General features: G+C 46.5%; 1 protein-coding gene across 2 annotated transcripts; it reads left to right on the forward strand.

Moving 5' to 3' along the window:
• Positions 1-598: 598 nt before the first annotated feature.
• HMGXB3 (HMG-box containing 3) lies at positions 599-20137 on the forward strand. 2 transcript variants are annotated; one of them, XM_030957638.1, is made up of 20 exons: positions 599-723; positions 1372-1519; positions 1936-2110; positions 2549-3112; positions 3766-3864; positions 5365-5496; positions 7316-7704; positions 8054-8229; positions 8521-8618; positions 9189-9287; positions 9819-9968; positions 11584-11885; positions 13221-13348; positions 13894-14025; positions 14293-14477; positions 15065-15284; positions 16360-16493; positions 16878-16994; positions 17307-17516; positions 18219-20137. In XM_030957638.1, the coding sequence occupies exons 2-20, from the start codon at positions 1374-1376 to the stop codon at positions 18687-18689; spliced, it is 3927 nt and encodes a 1308-aa protein (XP_030813498.1). In that variant the 5' UTR covers positions 599-723; positions 1372-1373; the 3' UTR covers positions 18690-20137. The 2 variants fall into 2 exon arrangements, with proteins under 2 accessions (XP_030813498.1, XP_030813499.1); XM_030957639.1 differs by having other exon boundaries at positions 620-723; positions 1346-1519.
• The last annotated feature ends 40 nt before the right edge of the window (positions 20138-20177 follow it).

A 20177-nucleotide genomic window follows, 5' to 3' on the forward strand; every position in this document is an offset into this window, starting at 1 on the left:
TTAAGCTCTGTCCAGGCTGTCTCCTTTCGCTGGGGGGTGGTGCACTTTACTGAGGTGTAATACGGTACATTGACTACCATATTTCTTATAACAACCCTTTTAAAATATAATAACCAAACTAACAATGCTTAACAACTATCAGCTATTTTACAACACTTTCTAACCTATTTTTGACAATTGCACCCACTGATGAACCGAAGAGCTCTATGCTGTTCCTGCAGAACGCACACTGCCGGGCCCGAGCCCGTTACAAACTAAGCGCTAATTAAGCATTAATTAAATGCTAATTAAGCGCTAATTGCGCCGCGCTGCACTGCCCGCGCCCCTCCCCGCCCTCGCGCGCCGCCGCCCTCACGAGAAACGGCGGGAACGCGCACGTGCGCACCTCCTCCTCGCGGCGCACGCGCAGGAGGAGTGACCCCTCCCGGCCGCCGTCCCGCCCCGCCATGCCCCGGACGCCGTTTCCGCGGTCACTTCCGGCGGCGGCCCCGGCGCGGAGGCCCCGGTGCAGCCCCGCTCCGCCCGGGCCCGGCCCGCAGCCGGCCCAGCATGCCGGGGCGGCCCGCCCCGCACAGCCCGCCCGCCCCGCACCGCCCGCACGCACGCTCCCCCCTGCGCGGCCGGCCCCTGGCCCCGGCGCTGCCTCCTCCACGCCGCCGCGCCCCGGCGGGAACGTGACCACAGCTCGCCACCTGTCTGCCCGCGCGGCCGCGGAGCTGTCCGGTGAGTGGGGACACCTGGGAGGGCACCGCGGAAAGGTTCAGCAGGGCCCGAGGGAGCCGCGCCGCTCCGCTTGGCCCCGGGCGGTGCGGAGGAGACGGGGCTGGGGGTGCCGGCCCGAGGCTCGCCCGGCATCACCGGGGGACGGAGGTGCGGGTCGTGCCGGGGCTGTGCTGCCGTAGGTGCTGCTGCCTTTATCGCCTGGGTGCTCCCCGCCTCGCAGAGCCGTCCGTCACCGCTGTCAAGCGGGGAGCCCGGGGAGCTGGCGGTGGGTGAGGGTTGTGGGGCTCCCTCAGCCTCCGGCCGTGCCTCTGCAGCCTGGCCCTGGTGTGACACCTTGTCGCCAGGCTGCTCTTGGCGGACTCTGCGGCTCCCCCTGGGTCACCAAACTGACCTGAGAGTTCCCCGTGCAGTTGCAGCTGTGGAAATGCAGATGAATGTATCTGTGCTGAACTGATGGTATTGAGGGTGTAGAAATAAAAGTTTCCTTCTAAAAGTAGATAAATACAGAACACATGGTTATCTTCATTTAATTAGAGTCAGACTTAGATGCCAGCAGGCTGTCAGTTTACTAAAGTGATTAAAAGTGCTGTTTGTTGAGAGAAACCTTGTATAACTTGGGCAGAGCATAACACAGAACGTGTGTTTTAGCCATGGAGGCTCCCTATGATGGTGCTGAGGTCACGGTGGTGATGGAGGAGATAGAGAGCACTTACACTTACACCTCTCCGGTGCCATCCAAGAAGAAGAAGAAACATAAAAGTACTGGTGATCATGGAGAAAGAGCCAAGAAGCCTCGGTAAGTTCTTTCTGCCTTCATTTAGTTCCTTTGGAGGGTGTGGGAGCAGTTTTCCTTGTTTCTGACAGGAGTGGACTTGGAGCACTTCATAGTGTAAAGCATTGTATATGAAACATCAGCCTGACACTTTAGGCTTGCTCAGACATTCTTTACAGGTGCCACTGTTGCTCAGTTTAGAGTTTGTTTACCCCAGAATAATTTGCCTTAGGCTGTCCCTCAGAGGCTCTCTATTTTTCTTCTGAGGTTCTCCTCGGAGAGAGAGTTTTCACTTGGTTAAAAAATGCATTTGCAAATAAAATTAAATGTAACTTGCTTGTCACATGACCTTGAGACAAAGCTAAACCTTGTGGATTTCTTTTTCCCCAAGGAATTTATATAGAACTACCTTAATATTTCAGTTTCTGCTTGTGTTTCAGATCTGCTTACCTTCTCTACTATTATGATATTTACTTGAAAGTACAACAAGAGCTTCCACACCTCCCTCAATCTGAAATCAACAAAAAGATCAGTGAGAGCTGGAGGTTGCTCAGTGTGGCTGAAAAGAGCTACTACTTGGAGAAAGCCAAGCTAGAGAAAGAGGGACTGGACCCGGTGAGTTGTCTTTCTGGAAGTTCTTTGGCTGCTGAGGAGAGAGGCAGTTCCCAGCTTACATAGGCCTGTGTGGGAGTCATTTAAGTGCAGATTCCAGTTTGTGTCCTTGCTCAGGGCAGTCTTTAGGAAGTGGTGTGAGGCCACTGCCTTTTGCCTTTACCTTCTGTTCAGTTGAGGGAGGATGGTTTGCAATCCAGGATGCATATGTCTGGTACCTGCTCATGGCAGGTTTTTTTGTGTCCTTCATCAGGGTGAGTGTTGGTAAGGTGCATGATAAAACCAGGACTGAGCAGGATTCTGCAGGCTCTGTCATGTGGAGAAATTCCCAGCAAACTACAGGAAACCATTTGAACCCTAGGCACTAAAGTAGCAGGATTGAGAATTGAATCTCTTCCTTTTCTCATCTTCATTTATTCCATCCTCTGGTTTTGCCCACAGAACTCCAAGGCATCCACTCGAACTGCAGTAGTCCCTGACATTCCAGGCTTCCGCAAGATTCTTCCTCGCTCCGATTACATAATTATTCCCAAAACCACTCTTCAGGAGGACAGGAGCAGGCAGTCTCTGGAGCTGTGTGTGACACAGAGCCCAGCAGCATCTGAAGGCTTGGCAGCTCCCAGGAAAGTCACCAGTGTGCCCCGTGACACCGTGCAGAGCATCCTTTCCGTGGACTCGGGCCAGGCTGGCGTCTCGGAGCCCTGCATCGCCATCGAGGGGCTGGCAGAGGACACGGCAGCCTTTGCCCAGCCCGAGGCTGCAGAAGAAGCTGTTACCTCAGAGGTTCTCTCTCACTATGTTGGGCCTGTGACAGAGAAAGTGGCTGGAGAGATTCTCTTGGATGAGGCTTCTTTGGAGATAGAAGGACAGCCGTACCAGGCAGCCCGAGTGGTTATTGAGGAGACCCTGGTGAGCAGCTCCACAGACATCTCCAACGGGGGCATCGCTGTGGCCCGTCCCCAGGTGCCCGATGGGGTGTCTGTGGTGACCGTGGTCACTGGGAGGGTAAGTTTGTCCAGTGACACTCAGGCTCCTGCCAGATCTCACCTGAAACATCTGAGTGCTGTTTCCTCCATTTTACTTGAGATCCTCAGTGCATGCATGAGATCCTCTGATTGCCCAACTTGCTGACGCTCTGTGCTGAGAGAAACAGAAACTTTTGTAATCAATGATACAAAAGTGACTCCTTGACTGAGTTGTCTCTGCTTGCAGATTGACTCAGCCCTGTGGTGATATCAATGGTCTTAACATGACTGAGTTCTTTTAATTGTTATAACAATATTTGAGGTATTGCAGTGCCAGTAATTGGGTTCTGCAGTTGCACTCCCAAGATTTTGGCAAGAAAAAATGCTACTGCTGTGCTCCTGATAGCTGTTTTCCTGATTGTAGAGAGGTAGAAGGGGAGTCCTTTTAAGCTGAAGTTTTAGGGATCAGTCAAGAAACTTTAGTCTGTGAAGAGTTGGATCCTCTGTTTTGTTTGAGGAGTTTGGTAATTTCCAGAGTACATCTGGTAAGGCCGTTGCTTTTGAAATGATTGCTGCTCTATCCTGTATTCTGGTCTCATCATTCCTTAAGACACATTAATGTTCATGAGAGGGAGGGATATGGGTCACCCTGTCTTGTTTTCTGCATGTATTTTCCCTTTGATTTCATTTTAGGATACTGAAGAGAGTAGCTCCTCCACACTTGCAACACAGTTTATCATGTTACCTTTGCCAGCTCACTCTGTTGTGGAGAACCCAGCATCAATTAAATTGGTAAGAAATTCAGAGTCTTGTATGGTATGTTAAAATTTGGATGTATATTGTCATAGATTTGTCTTAAAGTGTTAGAGGGAGGGATTTGCTCATGGTTCAGTTTTTAAAGGTAATCCAATTTGGAGTTGCTGTATTGCTTGATGTATTTCTTGTCCCTTGTCTTATGTCGTGCATAGGCTAAGAGGGTCTCTGACTTCTACAGTGTCTTACAGGGCCTATTTCTTCTGCCTTCTTCCTCAGGGAATTCTTGGAAACAGGTGGAGTAGATAAAGCTATCACAACACATCTGGCCAACAGCAGTTCCTGTGTAGCCATCTACATCCACTAGTTGGATGCATATTTCTCTTCATAAAAAGCAGTGTCCATCCCTTTGAGGGCAGGGATCTGCTCTTATGGCAGGAAAACATGAACTCCAAAGGAGGCGAGCAATGACCTGAGGTTTTGAGAAGCCGTATTAAAGGCTGTGTGGCCTGTTGCATGAGGAAAAATAGTATTATTTCACTGATCTAACCACTCTAGCCACCTGTGTTTTTGTTGCCATTTTGGGAGTTCATTGTAGAGTCAGTACTGCAGCTCCTTCTGTTATGTAAGCTAGCATCAAATCCTTTTTTCCAGGTTCTCTATGCTTCCAGCTGGTGGAACACTGCAGATATTTATAGTGGTGCATAGTGTGATGCTCTTCCAGTTGTCCTGGGGAGAATGGAAATACCTCAGGTTTTTGTGCCTGAGAAGGATCTGGTTAAAATTGACTCATTTCCTTGACAGCAGCACTTGCAGTTCTAGAAAAAATCTGTACCTAGTTAGGGAGCTACAGTACAACAGCTCCCTCGGGAGTGTTGGGAGCAGGATATTGGAAGTGCTGCGCTGACAAAAACTCAAGTGTGTTGCTGCAGTTGTCCTGGCACAGATGACATGTCCTACTTTAGTTGTTTGTATAAATAGTGCCTGGTGTTGCTGCTCGTGTTTCAGTAGTTCATAGCAAGTTACAGTGAAGGACCAGGGAGCACTTGACCATCCCATACAGCAACAAGTTACTGACAAAACTGCCTTTGCATCACGAGTGTTTCTCTTCAGGTCTTTTTGTTGTGTTGTCATGAGTGTTAATCACATCTTCTCTTACTGTGGATTGCTGTTAGAAGCATTTTAATGCCATTTTACTATGACTTTTTCCTGTTCAAAAAGAACTTTCACATCACTGTAACTGCAAGATTAGTTTCTCCAGGAGGTTATGTGCATTGTTCATCTGTGCAGGTTGATCTAAATTCAGGTAATACCAGAGGCCATTGTGTAGACTGAGCATTTAGACTTGCAGTAGTTATGGTGCTGACTCACCTGGTGCTGACCCAGCTGTGTGGTGTTTGTTCAGTAAAATGAATAATAGTGGAATGCTGGTGATTTGCCAAATAGCATTTCTAAGGTGCTTATGAGGAAAAAGTAGTGATCAGCACAGCTTTGTGGTTTTCAGGTCTGTAGACAAATTCTTGACAATTCTTGTTTCAGACAACCACCTATACTCGCAGGGGACATGGAAATTGCACCAATCCTGGCTGTTCCTTCACTTATGTCACCAGGCATAAGCCACCAAAATGCCCAACGTGTGGGAACTTCCTGGGAGGGAAATGGATTCCAAAGGTAAATTTGTCTTTCCTTTCCTGACTTTGAGACAAAAAGTCCTTGTTTTGTGAATGCCTGTGGTACTTCTAGACCTGTAGATCTAGCACAGGAGGTCAGATACACTGGAAATGACCCCTGCACTCTTGTTCCAGTGCATGTGCTGGAGCAAGTCACTGTTGCAGAGGACACTTGACCAAGGTGAGACCTGAAATCACCACAGCTTGGGTAAAGATGCTGCTCATATCTGTTAGAATAGATGGGGCTGCATTTGCTAAAATATCTCTCATTGAGAGGATACACAAGCTTCTGGCCCTGTGCCTGCACAGCTCCTGTGACTGGAAGGCATTGCCTGTTCCTCCTGCTACAGCCCCAGCTAAGCTTGGGAAGTTGTTTTGTGTTAATTAATATCAGCATTTGAAGTTTTCCCACAAATTTAGTTTTCTGTGGTCTTTCAGCATTGTTTTTTTAACAGAGAGGAGGAACTACTCTCAGCTATAGGAGGTGTATGATCCTTTAGGAGCTTGTTAATAAAGTTGATCTAGTGGAGGCTGAAGTGCTGTTGGGTATTGTTGTCTCATGGCCATGTGTCTGATCATGATGTTCTGACCACTGACTGGAAGGAAGTTTCCAGGTGTTGGTAGAGTTGTGAAGCTTGTCTGAGTGGAAAAGTCTTTCTCCACATGATGCCTACTCTGCTTAAGTTATTGGCATCTCTGCTAGCTGTGTACAGAAAAACACACTTGATCCTTAAACCTTGGCACTATCCTGGTAATTAGTGAGCTCTGAACAGATGTGCATTTCTGTCTGAAGCAAGACTTCTCAGGCACAATTAAAAGGATGTTCTCAGTGTGAAAATTGGCATTGACACTCAGTGGCTTTATGTGGATTTGTTCTTAACCTCCTTGTTTTATGTCTGGATCCATTAAACATTCAGGGATGAGAACTCTTTTGGGCAGCCTGCAGACTCTGTGGTGTCTGAGCTGAAGTCTGAGCTTCCTGTGTGGTAGGGTACAAATAGTGATGGTGACATCTTCACTTTTCTTTGGTAAATTTGCTGAGGTAGAGAGATGGCTGAATGCAAAGAGTATTTCTGGATTCTGCCTGAGCATGGCACGTCTGCTGCTGTTCAGTCCCACCCTGATTAGAACTGAAAGGTTTTAGAGGGAGCTTTCCTTTTTGTCTTTCAGACTCACTCTGGTCTGCTGGATTCCATTTCTGATATATTTTTCCATATTCCAGTTCAGTGTTCATTGTACCTTTGTTGACCTTTGTTGATTCCAGTGCAATGATTTTTGTAGCCTTAGTCTTGGAACTAACATTTTTTTTAAAGTCAGAAAATCTTCCTAAGTAATCCTGTTTTCTGGTTGGCTCACTTGCTTATTTTTCTGAAAGCATGTATCCAAAAGATGCAAATTCTCTGTCTTAACTCTCTTTGATTGCTCAATAATGTGGAAGAACACACAGCATCAGAGAGCTGAAACCATGAAAGAGGAGCGTAGGAGGTGGGCCCTTGCTGCAGAGGGTGGTGGGTGACTTTGTGGTGTTGATGCTAATGGTGATATTTAAGGGAGTTTAAGAAAGATTGATTCTTCAAAGTAAACAGCGTCTAAAAATAATACATGAAGAGCCAAGGGGCCAGATACAATGTCAGCAGGGCCTTTGCTGTTGTAGGAGATGCTGTCTGTCTACTCCCATACAATTCACTGCTTAAACACTTAGAATTCTGCTGTTTTGATCCAACATTAAATAGGCCACAGGAAACATGGCATATGTTCAGGGGACTTGCTTATCTGTGAAAACTGAAAGCTCTGAAATGTGACTCTCTCCTTGTTTCCAGGAAAAGCAACCAAAAATCAAATCTGAGCCAAATTCAGGCACCTCTCTTAAAACTCCAGCAGCTAAAAGAGGTCAGCAGTCAGCCCTCGCAGAGCCCACGGCCGCCAGTGAGAGTTCCTCCAAGTCTGCCTTGGAGAGCTCCGAAGCTGTCAGCCAGCTGCTGAGTGCTGTGCCTGGTGGAGGGCAGATGCCTGACATGGAGTGGGAGGAAGTGATCATCTCTGAGGGCCACTTTCTCCCAAATAATGTGCTTGCTGAAGACAGGAGGAGTGCCCAGCGGCAAGCGGACGCCTCTTCAGAGCAGGCAGAGAAAGGAAGGGTTGGGCTGGGGATGTCCACATCTTCTGAGGTGTTGAGTCCAAATGCCTCTGTGAAAAAGCCAGTGGTGGGGTGAGTCAGTTCTCCATGTGTTATGGAAGCATATGATGTCTATTGTGTGCTCATGGTACTAGTCCAAGAAGTTGAAGGCTGTTGGCAGTGCTTCCTGTAAGACTTACTGTGTTTGCTGTTTGTTTTGTGCCAGTTCAGGATTGTTCCTTTGAGTCTTTGTCCATCAGAACTAATATTTTTCTTTAAGTGACAGATTGTAATCACAGAGCAGATGCAGCCTTAGCACTGTCTCTCTATTGCAATAGCTGTGGTTAGTGTGCTAACAAAGCACAATTCAGGGAAAAGAGGAAAACTGAAGCTGAGGGGAAATAGATGGAATGTTTTTCCACTTATAGCTCTTGTTTTTCAGAACTGATGCAACAGCTGCTACACACAAGGGACAAGAAGCAAAGAGCAAACCAAGACCCAAGCCCTCCTTGCTGGCTGCAGCCAGACCCATGCGAGCCATTCTGCCTGCTCCAGCCATTGTGGGGAGAGAAGCCAGCACAGAGCAGCTGAGCAGCAGGCAGGCCTTTGCAAGTACTGGTAAAAGCAGCATCTCTGTGTGCTTTGGGAGCTGTTATCTTTCCTCACCTTGCTGAAGTGGTGTCTGCCAATAATAAGATAGGTTTCAGGGGAGGTGGTTACTAATGCTAGGAAAAAACCAGTTTGTCTCTGCCTGAGTGGAGTAAATGGGCCATGAAACACCTGCTTGGGTTTATTTCAAGCTCAGAGGAAAGATCTCACGTGATTATAGTGGCATTTAACAAAGATGTCAGAAAGAAACAGAACCTGTTTTCTCACATTTAACCTGATGCATCTCTTTCCTCCTTCTAGACAAGCATTCCCCTGTGAGAACATCAGGCTTGAAGCCCAGTACACTGAAACAGTTGGGCCAGTCAGTTCTGCAGCCACCAGCTGCTGAGGAGCAAAAGGTTGTTCTTCAAATGCAAACTGTTTTCCTGAATTTTTTGTGGGGAGGGTTTTGTTTGTGGTTTTGGTTTGTTGTTTTTTTCTTTTTTCTCCCAGGTGAGTGATATGACCTGAGTGAGAAATAGAACAAAAAATGTAGCTGCCTTATGATGATGAGATCTGTGAGTGGCTGTTTTTATGATATGGCTGGATAGCAGAATGACTGACTGGTGGCTGTGTGGGAACTGAGCTGAAAGATGCTGTTGGGCAATCCTGCTCTTGGTTACTTTGGGAACCTCCCAGCTACTTCCAGAAGATGCTTTAAGGATCTGCTGGTGCTTTGATAATCTGACATGCAATGTTGAATACTGAGCTTTTCACCTGTAAAATATGACTCAGTTTGCCAAGGTGCTGAAATGAATCTGTGAGTTGTAATGCCTTTGCATGAAAAATAGTGTCTAATGGTATTTGGGATATTAAATGAACATTAATCAATCTCTTAGGGGCAGTAATGCTAATAGATATTGATATTGGTGCATGTATTTAGTAATAGGTGTCTGATGGGTGTTGTTTTTTCTGCTTTCAATCTCTAGCTCCACAGTTCTGTGACAAGCACGGCATCTCAGGTTAAAGTTGTGGAGGTCAAACCAGACATATTCCCTTCCTACAAGTACAGTTGCACCGTAACTTTGGTGAGAATTTTTCAAATAGTGTGAAAAACTATTTCGCTTCTGCCACAGGGAGTGTTCTCTCTGGAGTGAGAATGATATGGGACTTCTGTTTACTGACTGGCACAAATACATTTCAGTTTTAACATGAAATAATTTGTGCTTTATGTCATCTCTAGACCTAGTCCAGGATGACTGTGCAGGGCCTTGTTAAGAGATGGATTTTAACTCATGTCCCCATGCAGAATCCCCATGCCCTCCTTGAGTTCAGCAGGGAGGATCAGGGGTTTCTGAATGAATTTAATGTGCTTCTGGTCTGGAGAACTGTCCCCAGAATATTTAAATGCTACTTACAGGATTCTGTGCAAAGTGACAGGGCTTGCTATTGATGTTTAAACAAGATGTTATAAAGCGGAGGTAAAACATAGAGTAATCTTTTTTAGAATCTTGTTGGCTTAGAATCATAGAGTCATTCAGGTTGGAAAAGACCTTTAAGATCATGGAGCCCAACTATTAAAAGTCAAGGTCAGCAAACATCTCTTTTGTGTTATTCAGGATTTGGGATTAGCAACGTCACGTGGCAGAGGGAAATGCAAGAACCCCTCGTGCAGTTATGTGTATACAAACAGGCACAAGCCACGCATCTGCCCAAGCTGTGGATACAACCTTGCCAAAGACAGGACTGAGAAAACAGCAAAATCCCTGGTAAGGTTCAAGCTGGCTTGTTTTATCACATCTCTGTTGTGAGCTGGGCAGAGAAGTTTCGTTTGCAAGTCCCTATGGAAACATGGTTTGGGCTTTTTTTTTTTTTTTTCATTATGATAAACTTTTCTGACAGAATGGTTCCTATTTAAAATATCTGTGATGATGTTTGTTGAATTCCTGTAGCAGTGGTGCTTTAGGCTGAGAGAGTCTGAGCACACCCAGTGCTACCACTGGGTGTCTCCTCGACTTAAAAATCCTTCTGTTGTGTCAGTACATGCTGGGAAAATCGACCCTGAAGTCACCACATTGCTGTGTCAGCTTTGTTGAACTTCAGACTTCATCCAGAAACTCCCAAGTATGCTCTGCTTTGTGAGCAGTTTGGGGCTGGTGTCAGTTAAGTTAGTACATCTTGTATTAGAGCTTCCTGTTTTTAAGGGTTTGTAGAGCAATTTTACTTCCAACCTGAATTTATTTCTGGATGTAGGGGTTTTTTTCTGATGTATAAATATGTTTTCAGTTGTCTGCTGTTCTATGTGGATGCAATTAATTCTGGGGGTTTTTTTTGCCTTTGCAGCCTCGGAGGTTAGCTTTTCTCACACTGAATTGTCATGTTCTTAAAACAATAAATGAAAAAAAGGAGCTTTCCTGCTCTTAGCTGAAATGCCTACTCAGCAAATAGACAGAATTTTAGTCTGTGTAGTAATGACTCATCCACTTGCCCTTTTTTTATTTTGAAGAACATAACTTTGTTTAGTGGTTTTGTTTTTGCTTTAAAGATGCAAACAAACAGAGATGGCCTGTGTGAAACTCACACAAACAGCTGTGTAAGGAACAGCAGTGTGCTTAGCTCAGCTTCCATTCTGAGAGGCATGTGGCTTGTCTCTTCCTCGTTTAGGTTTTTTCTTTTTTTCTGGTTGTAGATCTGTTTAACATTCCTGTCACACAGTTCATTGTTGTCTCTGGGCTTTTGACTGATCATTTATCTCATTGCTGGACTAGTCAGAAAACCAGGTTGAAATGTTGACAGAAGAGTTTCAGGGATTAAACAGACCAGCCTGTTTGAGTTCTCTTTGTTCTCCTGGCACAACCTGGAGTTTGCTTCTCCTGTGTTTGTGCATTTCGTTGTGATGGTATGTGTTGGAGAAGGTAGACTTTAGCTGATAAATTGTTACTGATTAGTGTGTTCTGTGTATCACAGCCCCCAGTTCTCTGTTAGCACTTGGTTCCTCCAGCTTCTGGAGAGCTGGGCAGGCTGCCCTGAGCCTGTGCCTGATAACCTGTGGAGAAAGACAGTGATAACTGGGGGTTCAAGTGATGAGGGTTATTGAAGTGTTTGTGTACCTGTTGGTGGCTATCCTCACCCTCTGGATCCCCAATCCCTTCACTTAACAGTTTAATGGCCAATCTGTGATGGTTTGGCAGTGCAGGAGTTGGGCTGTAATAAACTATTTTTGTTAAAGTAATTTGAGCTTGAAGTGGAGTCAATGATTCAGCAGTAGAGTAGAAGTCGGGTTTACTGAGTGCAAAGGCTGCTGTGTTTCTGCTGCCTTTTATGACTTCTTTGGGCTTAATATTTCATCCCCATGCTTGCCTGTTGGGCTGTGTTGCTTCCTAGGAGGTCAGTGCAGGTCAGCCGGGCGTGCTGAACACCAGCGAGCCCCTGACGCCGTCGCAGAAGGAAACCCAGCGTCAGTCCACGCTGCAGCTGCTGCGCAAGGTGATGCAGATCCCCGAGAACGAGTCCGAGCTGGCAGAGATCTTCACCCTCATCCACGAGCTCAACAGCTCCAGGCTCATCCTGTCCAACGTGAGTGAGGAGACTGTGACCATCGAGCAGACCTCCTGGTCCAACTACTACGAGTCTCCATGTGTGCAGTGCCTCCTCTGTAACAGCCCCTTGTTCAAAGGGGGACACAAGTAAGATTCTGCTTTGCATTTTGACTCTTTCAAACTCATGCTGATTTTCTTTGTTCTGAGTCTGCCTGAAATAATATTTGCTTTGGCCCCTGGTAGTGAAGCTGGTGAAAGTGACACTGAGTAAGCTAGATGTGTTGGAAAGGGTTTGGCAGGATCAAAGAGTGACTGCAAAGTCCAGATGTAACTTTTTTCTTATTGAAACAGAGTCTTTTCATTAGTCATCCCCTCTTTGTTTTCCATTCTGATGCTTTGAGGCTAAGAGAGGAAAACTTGTGTGTTTACAGATGTGCATTGTGTGATTTCCCTTTTCTCTCTCTCCCTGGTCTGAGTATTTCCTGTGTGGGTCTTTTTGCTTATGATATTTTCATTCCTTTCATTTCTTAGTGTGTGCTTGAGTGAATGCTTTTTTGGAGCAAATATCCAAATTGAAACCTGAAGGACTTCAAGAAATTTTTAGTAAATAAGCTAGATTTGTATGAAAGCCTGTTGATATCTCTTCCCTGAGTCTGCCAGACATTCTCCTGTTTCTGAAAATATGATCTAAGATTTTTCCTACAGCACAATGTCAGGGAGTTTAATGTTGTGTCTTTCTTAAAAAAAAATTATTGATATGAAGGATGGATATTTGCTTTGGTCAGGCTAGCACTAATTGAGATCTTTCCAGAAGAGTTGCTTTTTATGTTCTGTATTTTTTTCAGAACAGAGCAGTCTCACACCCTGTCCCTCACCATGGGTCTTACCAACCTGTGCACTATAAATCCTTGTCTGTGCCTGGCTGCTTTGCAGTGCTCTGCATGTGGGACTCTCCCATGTGCCTGCACAGGCTCTAATTGAAGCCCTGCCAGTGGGAAGGAGCAGACTTTGGCTTTGATTCCTGTTTTGTCCGGTGGACAGCAGTATTTCAGCCACTGGCACTCTCCTGTCTGAACTTCCCCCTTGTCAGTTACACTGTAGAGGAGCAGACCTTTCTGAATCTCTGTGTGCAGGACAGGCTGGCTGTGGAATGTGTTACTGATCACCACAGCAGTGGTACAGCCACTTCTCCCAGGGCAGCTGGGGCCATGGATTTTCTCCACCTCTGCAATAGTAGGTACTCAGTGTATGGAGCTGAAGGGATGCTCTAGTGCTGTTCAAAAGAATGTGAGCAGTGACCTGCCTCTGCCTGGGAAATCTGTTTTAAAATGTAACTTTTTCTGGTGTGATATGATGTGGTAAGCTGGCTTGGATTTACAAAATAATGAACTCATGTCAACTAGAATGTCTGAAGTTACTGCAGGGTTGGACTAAAGAACCCATTGGCTTCACTCCAAGTGGTTTTTTTGTTGTGTGTTGCAGTTCCCTTGCTGGTCCTCAGGAGTGCTGGCTGCTGACAGCCAATAGATTACAGGTGGTTACAGCTCAGGTCAAAATGTGCTTGAACCTGCAGTGTCTGGCCCTCCATAGCTTCACTGACATTTACACAGGTAGGAGAAATGTGAGCATACAGCATAACTACAGTCTGAACCCTTTGGAAGCCTTGGGATTGTATCAGGGCATTGTCCAGGCACAGAAAAGCTTGTTCCCTTCCCCAGCGTACTAAATCTGATTTATTTTTTAATTGCTTCTGCTTATTCTGCAAGTAAATCTGTATTTGTGAGTGAAAGCACATGAATATTCTGGTGAGGAAGACCTTGCCTTGGTTCACTGGCGTAGGTCTCTGTAAATGTTGAGTTCTGCAAGGCAGCCCCTGAGATCATAGTCGGAGACATCTCTGGAGAGTGTTGTTTGATGGCATTGGCCAGTGAGATGGATTGACAGCTGTTCCTTATAGCTTTTTAAATCAACAGACAGCTCTGAAAGGAGCTGATGTTTCAGCAGGGAACTCTGCATTTCAGAGGTGCAGGAGCACTGTTTGTGTTTCCATTATCCTCTAAACTGTACTTGTGTGTTGTGTATCAGTAAGGAATAAATTTCTTTGTGAGGAAGATCTGGAACCCTACAGACAATAACTGTCTTGTTTTAACTGCAGGCCTTTTCAATGTGGGTAACAAATTGTTAGTGAGCTTGGATCTTCTGTTTGCAATCCGAAACCACATTAAACTTGGAGAGGATCCCAGAGTGGCTGTTGGCAATATCCTTGACTCTGTTCAGGAGCAGACTGGTGAGTTTTCCTTCTTGCTTTTTACCATAACATACCAAACTGTGACCTGAGGGTGGTTGTTAGGTTATAAAAAGGCAAACCTCACCTATTTTAGTGTGGTATGTTTCTATTAAATCACTTCCTGAACCAAACAGTACCTCTATGACCAGTTCTTTGTAACAATTCTCTGGAAGGCAGGTTTGGTTTTATCCTGTGTAGGAAAGCCCTACTACCTCTGCAGTGGCTTCAGGATGTGAAAACTGTAACAGTGGCATGTTCTCTTTTCAGACAAAAACCTGAGCCCTGATGAGCAGGCTCAGCTTCAGGAGCTGCTGTGCAATGGCTACTGGGCTTTTGAATGCCTGACAGTCCGGGATTACAATGATATGATCTGTGGAATCTGTGGCATAACCCCCAAGGTGGAAATAGCCCAGAGGAATACGGAAAATGTCCTAGCACTGAAAAATATAGAGGTACGTTTTTCCCACAGCTCACATCCTGTTTGTGTTCAAAGCAGATCATAATGATTTTTTGCTGACTCTGGTCTTCATGATGCACAATAAATACATGAGACCTTTGTGAGTGGTTTTCTGCTGATGCCTGACAAGAGGATGTGGCTGGAGCAGCAATGCCTGTGCTTCCTCTTAGAGGTGTTGATGTGTAGTTCAGGGAAAATGAGATCCTTTGTCCCTGGACCACAGCTTTTGTCCAGCAGCCTTGGGCAGTAGGAACTTCGGACGGAAGTTGTTAAATTTGGTCTTCTTCCTTTGACATGAACACATTCCTTTTTTCCTCAAGTTTTCCTGAGGTGTTGTCTTCTCTAATGGGGAAAAAAGCCTTAGTAGGAGAATGTAGCATGTCTGGATTTTATGTCAGATATGTAAATTTTGAGTCTTACGTGAGGCAAAGTGGTTGTGGGAAGCTTTAGGAGACTGAAATAATCTTGTTTTATTTGAGCTAAGCGCTCTCCTGGATAGTCCTCATGCTGTGAGTGACTGACACAGAACTGTCAAATGAACTGTGCTTTTTGTATTTGACCACTCTTTCTTTCTCTCTGTAGTTTACTTGGCCAGAATACTTGCCATCAAGCGAAGTGAATGTGGAAGACTTTTGGTCCACGATGGAGACAGAGGTGATTGAGCAGGTGGCTTTTCCTTCTAGCATCCCCATCACAAAGTTTGATGCCTCTATTGTTGCTCCTTTCTTCCCTCCACTGATGAGAGGAGCAGTGGTGATCAATACAGAGAAGGACAAGAACCTGCATGCACAGCCAGTGCCAGGTAATGGCTCAGGTTGTGCCTATTAAGGGAGTGCTTGATGTGTTGGTGACTTCAGTCTTGGTGATGTTTAACATTAAGAATAGCTGATTGCATGACACTTTAAAAGTCATGTGTGCTGAGAAAAGACAGGAACATTGAGGTGATTCCAGCTGTTCTCAGACTACTTTGTTACTTGAGGCTTGGTTTTTCTGTGAAGTTTGGATGCACTGGTGGGCTCTGGTGCATTTGAGGCATGGGGGACATGAGAGTATTGCACCCCAGGTGAGATAGTCTGATTGCAGAGGGATGCATGCACACCTTGAATGCCAGTCAGTGTTTGTTTCATGTTAGACTGATGCTTGGAGTGTGGAAGTTACTGGTAGTGCTTGGTATCTCAGTGTTACAATCTTGATAAAGGCTGATTAAGTTTTTACAGAACTTGAGAAAAAACTAGGGGAGTGTTGTGCTAGTCTTGATCAGAGTTGTCAACATTCAGTACATCCACTGCATATTGACTGCATGGAACAAGAAACAGTGAGGGGAATAATCTCAGATCCAAGAGCTAAGATCAGTTAGCACCTGATTCCCTTAAGAATTTAGGTGTTGTGTATAGGAAGGAAAACTGGCTTTGCAAGCTTAGCAAGTGTGTGAGTTGGCTTTGCAGACAGGGCTGCAGCTGCTTCAGAGTTGGGCTGCAGAAGAGCTGTGTGGGCTTTTGTGGAAGTGGAGTCCCAGAGAAAGAGCCAGGCAGATGTGAAGGCTGAGCCTGGAGCTGTTCAGCCCAAAGGCTGCAGTGACATATATCTCTGCTCTTCTTCACTTGGTTGTCCTCACATCAGTCATTTAAAGGTTACAAATGACAGGATAGATAAGTGTTTATGGGGTCTGCAGCTATGCTGGGCTCAGTCTGGTGACCTCAGCAGTGAAGGGCTCAGGACAAGCGGTCTCTGACATGCTCTGTATGTAGGACTGTTCACAGCTCTCTCTTGCTGGCTGTGGGTTGTGCAATCTCTCCTTCTGTAGTCTTCTTAAGAAATTATTTTGATAAGTTCCCTTCCTGAGAATGAGTGCTGAGACCCGTTTCCTGCCTTTGCAGGTAATGGCAGTGCCTTGGTGAGGCTCCTTCAGGAAGAAGTCTTCAGGCCTGAGCTGATAAACTCTTACAGTGAGGAAGAGCTGCAGAGCTTTCTGACACAGTGTGGCATCCCCTGGGAGGCATCCCATACAAAGGTAATGGCTTGTTTGCCCACAGACAAGCCTGCAGGAGTGGAGCTGTTCTTCAGTGTCTTTCCCTCATCCGCTCTTGCCATCCTAGACAATTAATTTCTCATCTGACTGCACTAAGGGCAGGGATGGGTGCCAGCAGGTTATAGGATAATTTACACATGGTGAAATAAATTGAACCTTTGTGGGCTAGAAGAAAGGAAGCCTGTAATTACCTTGTCACTGGCTCAGCATTGTGTAATTGCTTGTCATCCTCACAGTGCTGTGTGGGATTAGGAAGTTATTGGATGAAGTGCAAATTAGGATTTGGGAGATCTTGCATGCTGCCTTTTCCCTCTCTGCAGGAATCTGTTAATTTTAGTCATTGTCTCTGGGGCCTGTCTTTTCTAGGATGAGCTCTGCTACTCCCTCCTGGCTCTCTATGAGTTTGTTCAGAATGGAACAAGCATTACACCATCTTCTACTCATCACACAGGAGGGAAGATCTACAAAGTGTGTCCACATCAGGTAGGGAAGACTGGAGCCACAATGGTTTTTTTCTTCCTTGGCTATTCATTATTTGACTTAACAGCATGGAACTTCCTTATGGAATAGAAGCAATGGAGTGGGCTTCTCTGAGCCTTGGGAATGAAACCTGTTCCTCAGGGCTTGGAAAATTCCCCATGACAAGGTGAATGTGTATGAGAAGGAAACAGGGTATCTCTAGAGAAAGTAGTTTTCTGGTTAGTGAAAGGAAGCTGGATTTTTTTAAGACTAGATTTTTTTCTGTAAGTTTTTAATTTTATTGTGCTCCTGATGTCAATCCTTTCTTTGTTCTAGGTTGTGTGTGGCTCCAAGTACATAGTAAGAGGAGAAAATGCTCGGGATCACGTGGACTTGTTGGTATCCTCACGTCACTGGCCTCCAGTGTATGTTGTTGATTCAGCCTCTTCAGTGGCACTGTGTGCAGACCTCTGCTGGCCTGGCCTGACTTCCCAGATGTGGGGGAAGAACCAGGGCTGCTTCTCTGACCCCATGGAACCTCCAACGGTTAGTTATGTCTCTGCCGTGCCAGTCCAGCATGGAAAAGATGCAAGGGAGATTAAAGTTAACACCCCTTCCACCCCCCCCATGTGTAACCTGCATTGTGGCTGAAGATAATTTCATAGAATCACAGAATTGGTCAGGTTGGAAGGGCCCTTAAAGCTCATCCAGTTTGTCCTCCTGCCACAGGCAGGGTCACCTTCCACTGGGCCAGGTTGCTCACAGCTCCATCCAGCCTGGTCTTGAGCACTGCCCGGAGTGAATTTGACTTGATAAATGTCTCCTGATTTAAGCTTTGCCAGGGCATCGCTCCTAAACATAGCAGAATATATTAGGTGTTGCCTGGGGTTTGTGTTTGATTAATTGTCCTTAATAGGAAGAGCTGTGCTGGGAGTGCATTGTAACAGTTCAGATCATGAACTTCGGAGCACGTCACTTATTTTGCCACAGCAACTGACTTCTTTCAGACTACTGCTGTTCCTTGAGAAGTGGGAGAGAAAGATTGTTCCTGGTGCCCTGGGATTATCTGAGGGCATACAAGTGAGGAAGGAGTGTACATATCATCCTTGTGGCATGTAGGGGAAGCCTGGATCATTTAGCCCTCCATCTGTCCTGGGTCATAGTGTTGTTTGGAACTTGGCCAGCCAGTAATTTTATCTTCTCAGCTGTGGGGAAGTTGTTGTTCCACCTGCTGTGTGTCTCCCCCAGTACGTGTCCTGCCCTGAGCTGCTGGACCAGCACTACAGCGTAGACGTGACGGTGGCTGAGCCCTCCCTGCAGCACCCCATCACCAAGTCCTGTGCGCGCCGCATCGTGCAGGCGGGCGCGGAGCAGAGCAGCCCCTGGGACGCCACGGCCCGGCACCGCTGCATCGCCCTGTGCCGCGAGCTGGAGCCCTATGGCGCCATCGCCGCCGCCATCGGCGACAGCAGGACCAGCACCGTGCGCCAGCGGCCCATCACCTTTGAGAACCCCACGCACTATTACCTCTACAACCGCCTCATGGACTTCCTCACCAGCAGGGAAATCGTCAACAGGCAGATCCAGGAGATCGTGCAGAGCTGCCAGCCCGGGGAGGTGGTGATCCGTGACGCGCTCTACCGGCTCGGCGTGGCCCAGATCAAAACAGAGACGGAGGAGGATGAAGAGGGGAAGCAGGAAGAGGATGGAGCTTGCTGAGTTGGTTTCTCTCTCTGGTCGTGTGGATGGGTGGGCTGAGCCAGCTTTTGCAGGTGTCTGGCTTGAGAGTTTATTTTTTATTTTATTTTATCAACCTCCACAGGTTGGAGATGTGATGCTGGTGGCTTTGACTGCTGTTACTGACCAAAGAGCTCTGTGCTTCCATAGCATCGTGATAGCTGCTGTGAGCATAGGTCTGTCACCCCCTTGCAGAAGGCTGCAGCTGCCTCCAAGGCATGTGATGGACCTGCTGTTCAGGGCTGTGGGATGTTGCCCTCCCTGCAGCTGGAGAGGGGAGAGGAGTTGCTGGTAGCAGGGAGTGTGCATGGTCAAGCACACACAGGTCATTTCATTCTGAATCTCGCTTGCTGACTTCTTTGTGCTTATTGGTGCCAGGGCTGGGGATGTGGGACCAGGCATAAACAGTAGATGGCTACAACGATTTTGCCCAAAACATTCTGAATAGGTGAATTTAGGATACTGACTCCTGCTTGGTAAACTTGCAGAGCTCTCACAGGCATTGGCTGCAAGGAGTCGTGAGGAGGAGGAGCTGTGCTGCTTTAACATGCTGTATCTGGGGAGCCTCCCTGGAGGCTGCATTCCTGGTCCAGGATTGTGAATGCTTTGGCTGCAGGGAGTTTCTAGAATTGTTTGTCCCTTCACAAGAGCACTAATAACTTAGAAGCCAAAAGGTACAGTGAGAGGACAGTGTTCTTAATGGTAAGGTAAGAACTGAGCCCCAGGGCAGCCGAGGCATTGGAGGATGGTTTAAGTGCTGTGCAGGGCGTGGCTGTGGAGAGGGGAGGGACACTCAAACACTGTCTGTGGGATCAAGGAGGAATGATGAATGCAGTGTCACCAGAGCAAGCAGGGTTCTGTATTCCACAGTCATGCACGTGCTGGAAGAGCTGCACCCATCACTTTGTCAGGTGTCACACCTGCCCTGCCCATGTTCCCACAGCACTCTGGGGGTTAGAGGAGTCTCCTGCTGCCCAGGTTGCTTTGTCAGCCCCTTGAGAGGAGTTAGGATGCTGCCTGTGCAGCAACCTGAGGGACACCTGGGTTGTGGGTGCAAAGCTGTGCTGTCACTACTGCAGCTCCCTTTGGCCATGGCTGGTGGTGAAGGTGTTTGGTGTTTGCTGTGACACACAGAGGAGACAAGCAGGATACCAGAATGCAAAGTTGCCATCTTGGGAGTTTATGTTGTCTGAGTGAGCAGTGGGGAAGATTCTGAGGCTTGCGGTGTGGTTGAAAACTCCCTTCTGTGAAGGGGAACCTATTGAGTACCGTACTGTTAAAGTAAATGTATTAAGTCTGAGCAAATGCAGTAATCATGGCTTGGGGTTTTTCTGTTAAGAACATTAACTTATTATAAGAGACATTAGTGACTTTTTTCAGTCAGTGATAAAGTTTAATAAATTATCTCCAATTTTGGGGGTGAAACTGTGGTCAAGTGACTTGGGTTGTTTTTTTTTTTTGTGTGTGTAG

The sequence above is a fragment of the Camarhynchus parvulus genome, chromosome 13 (assembly GCF_901933205.1).
Source record: "Camarhynchus parvulus chromosome 13, STF_HiC, whole genome shotgun sequence".
In the NCBI taxonomy this organism is placed as follows: domain Eukaryota; kingdom Metazoa; phylum Chordata; class Aves; order Passeriformes; family Thraupidae; genus Camarhynchus; species Camarhynchus parvulus.